At 48.8% G+C, this 14338-nt stretch overlaps 1 protein-coding gene across 1 annotated transcript in view; it reads left to right on the top strand.

Annotated features, from left to right (window-relative positions):
- Ttc7a (tetratricopeptide repeat domain 7A) overlaps positions 1 to 14338 on the top strand; it is a 107533-nt gene that overhangs the window by 15132 nt on the left and 78063 nt on the right. The window contains exons 4-5 of the mRNA XM_028765082.1: positions 4857 to 4987; positions 6507 to 6622. Of these exons, the coding sequence (XP_028620915.1) occupies positions 4857 to 4987; positions 6507 to 6622 (247 nt within the window). The remainder of the gene's footprint in view (positions 1 to 4856; positions 4988 to 6506; positions 6623 to 14338) is intronic.

Raw genomic sequence — 14338 nt, forward strand, 5'->3', positions numbered from 1 at the left:
GGTTAGACAGTGCTGTGCAATCAATCTCTAGAACTATTTCTTATAAAACAGAAACTCCGTTCATTAAACAATACTTCCTCTTTGCATCCCTTACCCCTGGTGACTATTTTTTTTTCTCTCTGAAATTGAATTTACTTAATTAGAATTGCATAGTATTTATCCTTTTGTCTGGCTGTTAATGATGTACAGTCCTCATCAATGGATACTTGGCATTTCCCCGTTAGGGCTGTTAGAGGTACTAGTGCTGTGATTCTGGATGTAGAAACCTCCTCAGTTCAGTTCTTGTGGTCACACATGGAGCTGATCCATGTGATCCTGGAGCTTGTGATGCTACTGCTAACTAGCTGCACCGTTTTGTTCTCCATCTTTTCCTGTTCCCACAGTTGCCCACTTTTGAGTGTGATCTGTGACAACCTTTAGGTTAAAGAGTAAACTGTGTTTCCTTCCTCCTTTCTCCTGCCATGCACGCAGGGTGGCCATGCTTGGTAAACACAAAATTCAATGTCTTCTGTAGATGCTGTGGTTACTCTTTCATTGGAGGGTGGGTGGAGACTGCTACCTTTTGGGAAAGGGAATTTTTTATCAAGGAAGCCTCCTGTCTCCACTTCTGTATCTAGGGCCCACGGCTTCAAGGGTAGGCCTTGTTGGAAAGCCTGCTACAGCGGTTGATGAGTCAGCCTGTACTGAAGGAGCCAGGACCATGTGCTAAGCCCTGGGAAAGGATCTGAAAAATACAGAGTTGCTTTCAAAGGGGCTTTTCCTTGTGGTTTTGTGTGTTTTCACAGAAAGTTCCCATTTGCCAGTGTGACACAGGAACTAGTGCCTGGCACTTCCTGGGGGTTATTGGCTTCCTGCCCAGAGCACAGAATTGGTCCACAGCTGCCAGGAACCTTTGAGGTGGGCTCCAGAACTCCAGTCCTCTGCCTGGACCTGGTGCTATGCTGTTGTTTAGCCACTTGTGCAGACGGACTCACAGGAAAGGGGGAGAACCCTCAGGATTGGTATAGGTCTCCAAATATCGTGGGCAGGAAGTGGGTCTTCTTGGCAGTTAGTCCCCAGGATTTCTGGCTTTGGGAATCTTATTGGTCTAAGCTTGTTGGAAGTTATCTCACAGGCTCTGAAGAGGAATGACTCAGTGGTAGACAGCATGAATTGTTCTTCCAGAGGATCGCATCCACTTTCCAGAACCCACATGATGGCTCATAGCCATCTATAACTCCAGTCCCAGGAATTACAGGTGTTCGATGCTATGTGAGAGCTGGGATTGAACCTGGGTCCTCTGGAAGAGCAGCCAGTGCTCTTAATGTCCGAACCATCTTTCCAGCCTTATAACTTCAAAGAAATTAATCTGTGTGTGTGTGTGTGTGTATCCTTGTGTGCCTATGTTTGCTTGCATATATGTATTGTGTGGCTGCACACATGTGCTTCTGCAGATGCATGTGCATGTCAGAGTCTTGGATCTTATTCTTAGAAGCCATCTTACATTTTTTGAGACAAGGGTCTCAGCAAACAGGCCTGGCTATGGAGGAGAAGGCCTCAGGAATCTGCTGTGGTTTGTTAGTGAGTTCTTCAAGAAGCAGTTTGTTGTTGTTGTTGTTTTGTTTTGTTTTGTTTAATGGAGGGAGGAGGCTCTCCCTGCCAGACACCACCGTCAGCATGCCTGACTTTGCTCATTTCTGTGTGCTCCTTTCCATGTTCTTTCTAAGCAACAGGCTTTGAGAGGTGCAGGGCACAGGAGGCGCAGGGCACAGGAGACGAGGGACACGGAAGACGAGGGGCATGGGAGAAGAGGGACAGGAGGCAAGGGACACAGGAAGCGAGGGGCACGGGAGATTTAGAACACTAATAGAGCTCCCCCTAGGATGTGCCAGTCTGACTTCATCCCAGAACAACCAAGACAAACACAAAGTTCACATTCTCTACTGAGTCAGAGGGAAGGGAACTTAACCTCGGGAGAGAGGATTAGTTGCTTTCCTCCTTGCTGAGACAGATCCCTGTTAAAGGCAACTCAAGGAAGAAAGGGTTTATTCCAGCTTAAGGTTGGTACAGAAATGAAAGCAAGCAAAGGCATTGCTGGCCACGGTACCTTCCCAGTCAGCAAACAGAGCAGTGAATACTGTTCCAGAACCACAGCTCATAGAACAGACTGTCCACATCTGGGGTGGGTCTTTCTACCTCAGTTTACCCAGTCCAGAAAATCCTTTTTACAGACGTGCTCAATTTGTTATCAACTTGCCTGTTTATACTAAACATCAAAGAAAGTGTCAGGGAAGAGGTAACTTTTGCTTTGAGCGTACTAGAAACAATGGCCTTACAATTCTTGGAAAACACATGGTGGCAAGGTTCAAATGGGAGGGAGTGGAGAGCAGGGAATGGGGACAGTTGTAGCACAGGGAAGGTGGAGGCCCCCAGGCCTGTGTCATCAGTTCACCTTGCTGGAGCCAGACTATGGGAGACTGGGGCCAGCAGTCTGACCAGAAGTGTGCAGAGGGGAGTCCACTATAGCACGGTAGAGACTCTGGGGACCACAAGACTGCTGCCTTGGAGCAGATTCACTCTGTATCTCTTGGAATCGGCCATGTCACCTACAGCTAGTCGTCTGGGCTGGTCTTCTTGAACAACTCTGTTCTTGTCCCACCCTCTGCATGGTGACAAGCAGCATACCCGGGAACAAGGCCAGCTATGGAAGAGGTCATGGAGCCTGCTGCCTGCTTGCTTTCTTCCTCCTCTCTGGTCCTCCAGAGTGAGGAGCCTTCTCCTCTTCAAAGTGAGTCACTTGGCAGGTACCATGTTGACACTCAGTGACCAGGGTAACTGGGCCTTTGTGTTGAGCAATGGCCTTCCCATTCTGTATCCACCTCCCCCTAGGCTGAAGTTCCCAGCCTTCAGACATGGTCATACTCTGGCCTGGCAAGTAAAGCAAGGTCATCGAATCTGTATGTGTTGATATCTAGCCAAGAAAAATAATGCTAATTCCTTTCCTTGTATTTGCAGAGCACTTTGTACAGCCATGACTGGGCTGCTTTTCCCACTCAGACAGCCTGGACTTGTCTGGTACCTACTCTGTGCCAGGTGGGGGCCACTGAACACCATTAGGCTGGGGCTAGAGGGAGCCTACAACCTACTGGGGAGTCAAACAGAAAATGAGTACGAGACAGTGAGGCGTGGGAAGTATAACCAGGGTGAGATTTGTTCTAGAAGACCTCCAAGAAGAGCTGGCATCAGTAGGTGACTGGTAGCCTTGGGGACTTGGTAGGGTGGTAATGCCAGGTGAGAAGAGCTCAGGCAAGCTAGGATAGCATCTCCAGCAGCCAGGAGCAGGAAGTTGTGATGGATGAAGTAGATGGAGTAAAAAAAGAAGCTGGAGAGGTGATCCAGAGAGGTCTCAGAGGGTGCAGTGTGAAGCACCATGAATTTAGGCATCCTCTTAAGCAGGAAGACCTCTGGGGACTTTGGAATGGTCCCTGGAAGCAGTGTGCAGTTGGGGAAAGAGCAAAGTGAGACCACAGGTAGTGGGCCATGGTGGCCACCCCCTGGAGAGATGCAGGCTGGGGAGGGGGGGAAGGACAAGCTAGTTGGTGAGGCTTAGAGGACTGTTCCTAATCCATTCTTTAAAACAGGGAGGGGGGAATAAAGAAGGAAACAGCATGTATGTGGGTGGGTGGATGGGTGCTGGCTCATACTTGGACTTTTCAAATGGTAGAGCTTCAGAAAAAGCAGCATCCTGGTGTTCCAACACTATTTTAGAGTCTGCTCTTTTTAGGCAATGTCTGGTCATCATTCTGTGTGGACTTTCTCTCTCCTCCACCACTATGTCCAACAATGCTTTTTCTTCTTTGTCTTTTGCAGATTGATTTATTAGCTTTTGTTTGACCCTTGGAGCTATCTGCTTATTATTTTAAATACATTTTAACTGTAGTAAAGAAAATGACGATATAAATTTTTTTCATTTTAATGGATACAATTTAGTAGTGTCATTTATATTCACTCCATGTAGACATTATTTTTGTTTGGTTGGCTTAGGTTTGTTTTTTTTCTTGAGATGAGTGAGATATTAGTTAGTTGTCTTGGGTAGTCCTCAAACTCATGATCCTCCTGCCTCAGCCTCTTGAGTGCTAAGATTATAAGGATATGTCCCTAAGTCTGGCTAGACATTAAAATTTTTTAGGTTTATTTATTATTTTATGTGTGTGAATGGTTTGCTTGTATGTATGTCCATGAACCAGATGCCTACCTGGTGCCCACTGAGGTAAGAAGAGGGCATTGGATCACCCAGGACTAGAGTTATAAAAATTTGGGAGACACCACATGGTGTTTGTAATAGAACCTTAGCCTCTGGAAGAACAACCAATGCTCTTAACTGTGGAGTCAACTCTCCAGCCCGAGACATGTTTTAAGGCAGATTTCCCTCTAGCATTTCCAGGTTAGCCTCTGGCCCCCGCTTAAAAATGCCACTGAATTGAGTAGTAATTATGAAACCAATTCTATGGGCTCACACTGGGCCATGTTCCTACCCCTGGCCTGTGACCATGTCCCCATGCTGAGGCTGTGGAGGGGTGGCCAGTGGAAAAGAGGGGTGCTGTTGCCGAAAGATAGGGGCCAGAACAGCAGGTGTACACCTCAAGCAGATAGCTTGTCAACACAGACAACTCCCAGGAGAGGGACAACCCATGGGACTGATCTTGTACTGCAAGGATGGGCAGAGGTGGCACTGTGGGACTCACCATGTGGGGCCCCCAGTGCCTTTTCTTAGGTCATTGCTCAGTCCTGGCTCCTGCTAACACCACTGTTGCTTCAGCTTTTCCCACCCCTCCACGGACTTAGGCCTGCTTCATACTATGTACTTCCTCCGGCAGGCCTCTCCCTGGAACGCCTGCCCAACTCCATCGCCTCCCATATCCGCCTGACTGAGCGGGAGGAGGAAGTGGTTGCCTGCTTTGAGAGGGCCTCCTGGGTGGCTCAGGTGTTCCTACAGGAGCTGGAGAAGGTGAGCTGGGAATAGGGGTGCTATGCAAATAAATGTTGTCCTGTGAGCATGTCCTTTGTCCTCCTGGAGATTAGAAGAAGGCACCTCCTCTCCATTCCACTTCTTTGGTTAGAAAACTCATTATGGTTTTGTTAGGGAATCATTACCACAAGAGGAAGCTTTTAATTAATAAGTAATTAATTAGTAAGTAAAATGGGTCCATGTCACCTGTGAGGGAGCAGGAGCTCCATGGTGAGCTGAGCTTGCAGGGCCAGATATCACACCCCTGTTTATACTCTGTCACTCCTGACAGCAGCCCTGGGACAGAGGTGGCACATGCAGCCCTGTGTAGTAAATGAGGGTTAGAGAGATCAAATTACTGGCCCCTCAAAAGACAGCACAGAGTCAGCCCTACTCTTACCATTCAGCACCCTTCCCTGCTTTCCAGAACCTCAGGAGAGCTTTGCTGCGCGTCCCGGGAAGATGAGCTGTGGTGCTCATTCTCCAAGCTTTTCAGAGGTGGACACAGAGGCAGCCAGCAGGACTTGAGTTCTCAGCCCCCACAGTTCCCACCTTCCCATGGTGATCCTGTCCTAACTGTATGTGGGTAGCATCAGCCCACTGAGCCTTGTGAGGAATCTCACCTCCTCCCATATTGAGGACCTGCAGTTTGTCACTTAACCCTCTCACTGCCAGATAAAAATAGATGCTGTGTTATTCCTGTTTTTCAGATGAAGAAGGTTGAGCTTAGCAGCTACCCCCTCCTGCCCCTATCCCACCAAGTTCTTGCAGTCAATGGGTAGCACTGGCAAGAATGTCAGGCATAAGCTGTAATACTTGTGTACATCCTTGTGGTGTACAGACAGAACTTCTGCTTTATAGATATCTGGTTGATGTGAGCCGGAAGGTTCTTTAGCAGTATGTGTTAGTATTGGCACCTGAAGGAAGGGTGGATGAGAGCTGAGAGCCATGGGAGTCCAGGAGACACCTGAACTTGTTCTGTATAAATGCTAGTCAGTGATCAACTGTGCGCATAGAGAGCCCTTCCAGAGCAATCCACCTTGAGCCAGTAATGTCCTTAGTCAAGGGACTTTGGACCTCGGTGCTATTGACACTTGAGTCTGGGATCTTCTTTGCTGTGAGGACCACCCCAGTATTGTGTGATGGTGGCAACATGACTGTTGTGTACCTCTCACAGTTTGTTCTGAACTGGGGATGTTTTTCGAGGGCCACATTACCCCTTTTGGAGTACCACCGCCCTGAAGCCTCTCAGCTTGGTTGGATATCAAGAAAAGAGGAGAGGCTGTAATTAGGACTCAGAACCCTTTTTCTGGCAGAGACTGCTTAGAGATTTGGTTGAGTTGACCTTCACAAAGGTCATTTGGGTCATCGACAGACAGCTATGTCAGGAGCACTTTACATTTATCTCTTTCATAGCAGTCTTCAAGCCACGTGCCGTTCAAGTGTCAGGAGTACCTGGTGTCCAAGCAGGACTTCTGAACTCTTAGGTGACCACTATCCCTTACTCTTCCCTTCTCAGACCTCAAACAACAGCACATCAAGACACCTGAAAGGCTTTCTCTCAGTTGACTATGAACTGTCGTACTTCTTGGAAGCTGCCCTCCAGAGCGCATATGTGAAGAACCTGAAGAAGGGGTAGGTGACTGCCAGCCCAGTGTGTGTGCTCTCCTGAGGACTTGGCTCAGGCCTTGTCAGATGGGGTGTTCAGAGTTGTGGGAGACCTCTAAAGCCCCTGCATTGGTTTTGGTGTGATATGTTCTGTAAAATGTCACTTTATTCTTCATATTTAACCTGTTTGAGTAGATAATTCCTGTGTGTGGCATCTATTTAGTTAGAAAAACCAAATATTGCATTTTCTCTTCTCCTGTTCTCGAAGCAGATTACATATATGGTGATTCCTTACAGTTTAGTTCAGTCTTGACATTAGCCAATAGACCAGAGCCATAGACTATCCATCAATCATTCAGATGCCACTCACAAGTGGCTGCTGCCAGGTCACCCACTTAGCTACAAACTACAACTTCCACAGCCTACTCTCAGGCTCAGTGATTTGCTAGAGCAATCCACGGGCCTAGGAACAGTTCATTTCCTAGATTACCAGCCTCCGTGGAGTGATACTGAAGAGGAGATACACTAGCAGAGCCTGGCGGCTCCATGCCATCCCAATGAGCCACCTCCATGTATCCTGTAACCCCCAAACTCCCAGACCTGGTGCTGCTGTATGTTCTACGTGTGGCACCAGCATGCTGGTAGGTGCTCATTCATAGTCAATATCCACAATGCTCAAAGGTAGGCCTGGCCCTCCCTGCTTTTCACAAGCGAAGGAAACAGGTTTGGAGAGCTTGGGGATTTGCCCATGGCCACACCGAATGTGGATTGGATCCCGAGGGTGGAGGCTCCAAAAGGCCATGCTTTCTCTCCTGGGGCCTTACCCAGCATGAGGAGTATGAAGAGGTAAGCCATTTCCACCTGGGACCTCTTTATACTGCTTGGGAATTCCTGCAGTATCCCCCTTTCAGCATCTCCAATGTGGAGTGGGAGGGGAGAAAGACAGACACAGGTCTCCCCAAGGTTCAGGCAACATGCTTGCCTACATCTATCTCAGCTACGTCTACCTCCAGGGAGTGACCTCACCGAGCCACACTCCACAATGTGGGAAAGGACTCCACTTCCCTTTCTTTATTCCGGGTAATGAAGACAGAGTTTAGAGGCATCCCACATCCTGAAAGTGATGTAGCTGTGACTGTTCAGGGATGTTTGGTCCAACAGGTTGCTCTTGGATAGAAACACTGACCCCTGCTGTGCTGGAGGCCCAAAGCACTTGGAGCACCCACACATACAGATCAAATATGGCCTAGAGATCTTTACAGCTCTTTGTCTCCTCCTAAAGGGCTACTACCTGCTCTGTTTGGCCTCCTGTCTCAAGAGTCTGTCTTTCTACTCATTGTTTCCTAAGCTTTATTTGCCAGAGCCCTCTCCCAGAGATCAGTTTTCCCTGATTCCTGTGAGTCTCTACCTAGGGCCCAGCTAAAGCCTTTTTTCACCTGCAGGCCACAGGTCATTGTGTATCTGTGTCCACCCAGCCCTGGGTTGACTTCAAGAGTAATGGACTCACCCAAATTCCCCTCCCCACCAACAATGGGAAACTTTGGGAGAAAGAAAGGCAGCCAGGACAGTGAGAGGCTCATAGCTACAAGCAGTATGTACTTTAGAATAGGATTTCGTTGTTTCTTTTTTTAGAAGGGAAAAAAATAAATCTATATGTGTAAGCATTGGAAAACACAGACAAGAGACTCGAAAATGTCCCTGGTGATTTTCTAGAACAGGGGCCACAGGTTTTCCCTGTAAAGGGCCAGTGAGAGGCTAAAGATTAAGTTGGTCAGCAGTGATCACCGGCTTTCACCAATCTTGCCTGTGTAATGCCCTCCATGAAAACCAGCCAGTTTTTTGGGGAGCCAGTGCACATTCTGCTGCCAGAGCCTGTGTGGCCAGGAGCGTGTCCCTTCTCCAGATCTGTTCTCCACTTGTGAAATAGCAGGCAGAACCATGTCTGCCTGGCAGCACAGTGGGTATTAAACTATAAATGAGCACCTGCCAGGATGCTGGGGTCACAATTGCTTAGAGCATCAAAACCAGGAACACTGTCAGCCACTTTTAGTATTTTTTTTAATGAAGTTCATGGGTGGATAGGCTGCTAGCCTGGATATAAGTTCTACACCTTTAATTTTTCTTATTTTAGTCTCTTATCTACAAGGCCAAGAGTGTTGGGGTCCCCATTTGACACAGCACATGGATCTGAAGGCCCAGAAAGTCCAGGCAGCTCTCTGCTCAGGACAGAGCTGTCCACAGCCCTGGGCTCTCCAGAGCACACAGGCACTGAGGAGCCCAGCTGCCCACCCCCTTCCACATCTGGTGTTATTTTTTTGGTCCTTCTTCAGTTGCTGGCCATCAGTTTCAGAGACAGTGTGTAGAAACCTGGTTCCTCTTTTTACTGCCAGGAGACTGTAACTTGGGTCTGCCACTGTCCTGGCCTTACTGTGACTGGGATGCTTACATCCCTCCCATGCCCACCCCACCTCTGGCAGTTCTCTGCCTTGGAGCCTTGAGGGAAGGTCAGGGGTCATTTGTTTAAGGCTATCAGCACCTTATGAAGCCCATTGTGAACCTCCACAGCAGACTGGCTATGGCCTGTTTCTATAAATAAAGCTGTCATTAGAAGAGCCACATTCATTCATCCATTCATTCATTCATTCGTTCATAAATTGTCTTTCTGCAGATCTGGTTGGTTGGAGACCTTAAAGCAAACCAGTATTTACCTTTTTTTGTTTGTTTGAGGTGGTGGAGGAGTTTCAAGACTCACTCTGTAGCTCAGGCTATCTCACTCTGTAGCTCAGGCTGTCCTGGAACTCCCTATGTGGACCAGGCTGGCCTCAAACTCAAAGAGATTCTCCTGCCTCTGCCTCTGAGTGCTAGGATTAAAGGGGCGTGCCACAATACCCAGCTTTATTACCATTTATACATTTTGTAGAACTTAGGAGTCAACAGGACAATCAGCAGGACACAGACGAAAGCAAGGATTTTATATATGGATCCTTGTACAGTAAAACCTGTAGGCAAGGACAGTTGTAATGAATAGCCTCTCTCTAGCTGTTCATTTAGTAAATAATCTTTATAACAATTGGTGTCACTCACCTACAAGCTAGTTTCCAGCAGGCATTTGTTAGGTGCTTTGCTTACATATCTTAGTCTTCCCACAGTTCTCTGAGGTAGACCTTGCTTAGCCTCTCTGCACATATGGGAAACGGAGGCATGGAAAGCAAAAGGGGCTTGTCCTGGCTGGAGCCTGGATCACGCCTGTGGGGCTGTCTGATTGGTACTTGGAGCTGCCATTCCTTTTTAAACTCTCTGCACAGCTGAGGATGGTCTTGAACTCCTGACCTGCACATTCTGAGTGCTGACATTACAGGTGTGTGCCGTTATAGCTCTGGCTCTCTGACTGAGAAGACTGCACTCATAGGCCACATCCTGTTCCTATGGCCCCACCCAACCCTCCAAGTGCCTGGAGCTTAGCAGCGGCTTCCCAGAGTCTGTTCACTCTTGGCTAATGCTGTGGCCAGGCTCCTGATGTCAAAGGCATCTCTGTGACCCCAGTGAGTTCCTTTACTCTCTGGCTCTACTCTGTCTTCCGTTTGTTAACCAGAAACTGTGAGGCCAGTGAGAGGGAGTGAATGAACCGAGTCTTTCTGGGGAGGCACTGCTGTTACACCCCCTAAGTCCCCATATACACCATGTGCCCTCTCCTCCCCAATCCCCCTTTCCTCACCTCCACTTAGCCGGTATAGAAGTTAAAGCATAAGAGCAGCCAGGAGGGAAGGAGAGAGAGCAGTTGGTTATCAGGATTGGACTGTGTGCTTTGTAGATATGCCTCTGAAGAAGGTCATGTGGCCCTGTCATGTGGTCACTCCTGAGGGACAGGAGCTTGAAGCAGTAGAGTCATTGGTGAACCCCACCCCTCTCTGAGGTTTGGGGTGTGGAAAGGCATCCTGAGTGTGGAAAGGACTGTGCCCTGGTTTGGTGTTCTGCGCCTGTGAATGGATCTTCAGTGCACTAACTTGATTCCTTTCATCCCTCTGTGACTCAGTCACATGCTCTGGCTGTAGGTCCTCCCTCCTCCCTACTGTACCCCAGCTCCCTGTTTGCTCCCATACTGCCTTCTGCATACTCAAGCAAGAAAATTTGTGTGGGAGTGTACACCCCAGGGTACACCCCAGGGAGTAGAGGCGATAACTCATCCACACTGCCTCTCAAAGGGAAGTCAGTTCCAATGCTTTTTTGTTCCATGTAACCAGGCTGGCTCCCTCCCTTTCATCCCTTTTGCCCCTGAAGCACACAGTTCATTCCAAGAAGCCAAGAGACTGGCTCCACCCTAGCCATGGCTCATAAAGAGGAATGGAAATTAATCATCATTTCTTGTCAAGTAAACAGCCTGGGAGTGAGTAGAAGTCCCCAGGACACATGGCCGTTACTCCGCCTCTGTCAGTTTTCCTGTGGCCCCATGTAGACCAGCCATGGCCTCTGAATTTATAGACTTCCTTCAAGCAGAAGCTATGACACTCTGAGCCCACCTGAGTTACAAATTATTTTTTTTGAACCCTTTCTCATACTAGTACCTACTGTTAACTCTGTATGACAGGCAGAGAGGGTGTTGCCATCTGTATCATTTTACTAAGGAAAAGAGGAGGAAAGAAATTTGTCTGAAGTCTTAGGCCATTAGGTGGCAAAGCCTTGGGAGCTGGCATGTACCTGAGTCCATCCAGTCCCTTCATCTAAAGTTTTGTTCATTATGTAATCTCAACCCAGCATACCCTGCCCACAGTAGGTCTGCATTGGTGACCTGAGTAATTATATATTATTGTCCTTTGACCAAAGTTGTATGCTCCTTGGGGAATCACAGGCTCTAATATTGTTCTTAAACAAATGTGTTAGTCTCCTTAGCCCAAAATTTCTTTTAAAACTGTTTTGTTTTTAACACTAACTCAGTCATGGTAGATTTTATCAACATCTCTGGCCTTTATCCATTAGATACCAGAAGCATCCCACCAAGAATGACAACCAAAAATACATCCACAGGCATGAGTGGATGCTGACCTGGGAAGCAGGCAGCTTCCAGTTGAGAACCATTGTCTTAACCTAAAGCGAAGGCATTCTAGGGTAGAGGGGTAGCTGCACTGGTTCTGGCCTGCACATCTGAGTTCAGTCTTTGGGAAAGTAAGAGGAAGCCTTTTCAGTGTGCAGGAGGTTTCCACACCAGTGGAAAAACAGGCCTGGTCCTGAGACAGCCCAGAGAGCACCCAGCAGCTCAGTCCCTAAGAGCCCCCTCTATACACCCTTGGTCTGTGGTTGGACCTATGAACAGGCTTAGGAAGCACCAGAAAGGCAGGGAGTGGGATACTGCCTGGGATGCGGTGGACTCCAGAGGTGGCTGAGGGGTGCGGGATTGGAGCCAGCAGTGGTGCTGCTCTGTGTCAAAGAAAGTTCCTTTAGGAGTCTTGGCTGAATCCTGGGGGTGAAGCCAAATCACGTAGCCCCTACTGGTCTCACAGAGCACTCACTTACCCCGCCTCTGCCTTTGCTGTCCCCTGCTCAGTTGGGTCTTGTCCACTGTGCACAGGAGGTGGCATTCTCTTGATCCCCACAGCTTCCCTCATATTCTGATCTTCCAGAAGCCTACACCCCTTTCATGCTGGCCAAGTCTGGTGCCCAGTTACTCATATGTCTGAGTGACACTCACTTTTTCCAAGGCCCTTGCCCTATTAATTTAACAGCTGATTCCCTCCAGTTGATCCTGTCTTTTGTGTTATGGTAATAGTGTTCCTAACGGAGCTCAATTAGAAAGCCTGTGCATAAAGAGCATCCTGTGAACGGGATGGGGGCCAGAAACCCTGTGGCCGTCACTTCCCCTCTGAGCCACTAGAGGGCAGGCCTGGATTCCAGTTGGATTCTGGCCCCAGGGAGTTCTTTGGTACCTGAGCCTCCAGGAGGGGGCACCTTACTGAATGCTGGAGGAGGGCACCGGTAGCTAGCTGGACCTAGAGTCCTGCCCATAGAGGAGCCCCAGGAAGGACCTTGGGCCTGCAAGGAGCAGCTCCAGGGGTTTGCAGCAGAAGACTGGGTGGGGGCAAGACAACAGAGAGCCAAGAAAGCTGGCAGCCTTATCTCTGACCTGAAAGGACGGAGAGCCCTCAGACACCTGCCAAAAACAGGAACCTGAGCAGCTCTGTTCCCACACCCATCGATGGCAAGGGGACAGTTTTTTCCTCTGGGTTGTTCCTCTTCCTTCTGCCTACAGCTGGCAGAACCCATTCTGTTCAGGCTGGGGTGAGTTTGAGCCAGGTGGTCAGTCTGTGCTTTAATTCCTAAGGCAGCATGCCCTTTACACTGCACCCCTAACAAGGGAGAGCAGAGTGCTTTACAAAGGAGTCACCTCACAGCCGCCCCTGGCTAGGTAGCTCCCTTAGTCCTGTAATCAATGGGTCAATCAATCAGCTAGGTGGCTCCCTTAGTCCTGTAATCAATAGGTCAGTCAATCATTATCAACCCCCTACCCTCAAGTTGCCCTAACTTGTCTGCCAGGAGTGAACTCTGAAGGCCGAGTGTCACTTTAGATTGTAGGCAGTGATGTCTTGTTTTCAGTGGCCACGTGCATGCATGTATCTGCAGGCCTGGGAGAGGGGAACAAGGTTGGTCTCACTGGGTTCAGAGACCTGGAAGGCTCACCAGCAAAGTCTGTGCTGTCTCCCAGCTTTCTGTGTTGGCTCTGGAGGGGTGAGGGGTGTGGGGGGGTGGGCAGGAAGTCCTCTCTCAGGGCACAGCCTGTATTTGTTGTTCGTGCCCACTTCCTGAACCTTCCTCAACTCGTTGGAAAAGAAAGCCCACTGTTTGTGTGAACCCTACGTCTGACACCCTCTGCCTTTCATGCTCAGCTTGACTCTCAGAGCGGAAGGTTTTTGGTTTTGAGACAAATGATTTGGGTCTGTGGTGGCAATGAGCAGCTGGACAACCGTCAAACTTCACTTGACCTTGTCCTCCACTGGCTGGGCTCTGCCGCTTTGCCACTCTATCCTGGGTACTTGACCGGAAGTCTCTCATGGACAATGCTGGCCCTCCAATGGGGACTTCTAATTAGGGTTGTGTGTACCAGTATCCTCTCAAAGATCAGGTCGTACTAATATATCATTTTATCATTTTATTTCAAATCATGCTCTCATCATTAAGCACCTACACCATTGTTTCTGATGAGCTCCCAGGGAGTGAGGCAGGATTTCCTAGCAGGCTGTAGATGCCTGTGTGCAGCTGTGGGTGACAGAGCCACCGACTCTGCCTCTCTTTGTTTGCTCCACAATGACTGCCAATTGCAAGCAGTGCAGCTGCCCAGGTGCTGAGCGTGCAGAAGACACTGCATAATGACGTGGTGAACTGAGTGGGAGGAACTCAGTAGGCCACTAGAGGGAAGTGTGAGTGAGTGTACAGTGAGAAGACAGGTGTGTTTCTCCAGGGTCTCAGAGTTGAAAGGCTGAGTGTCAGCCAATTGGCCTTGGGCAGGTGATGTCCAGAAAGACAGGCGTCTTCCAGGCTTTATTTTTCTATCAGAAGGCATTGGGTGGGAGTATTTTATTTAGTTAGTTATATTATATTTGCTGGTGTTGGGAGGGATTGCAGGTCCGCCCATATGCTTGGCAAGCGCTCTACCACTGAGCTGCAGCCTATCCCACAATGGTAAAATAAAGAGAGAGAAAGAGAGAGACATGGGGGGAGGGAAGGAGGGAGGGGGGCGGGTGGGAGGGAGGGAGG

This window comes from Grammomys surdaster, unplaced genomic scaffold (assembly GCF_004785775.1).
Source record: "Grammomys surdaster isolate TR1022 unplaced genomic scaffold, NIH_TR_1.0 149, whole genome shotgun sequence".
Classification (NCBI taxonomy): domain Eukaryota; kingdom Metazoa; phylum Chordata; class Mammalia; order Rodentia; family Muridae; genus Grammomys; species Grammomys surdaster.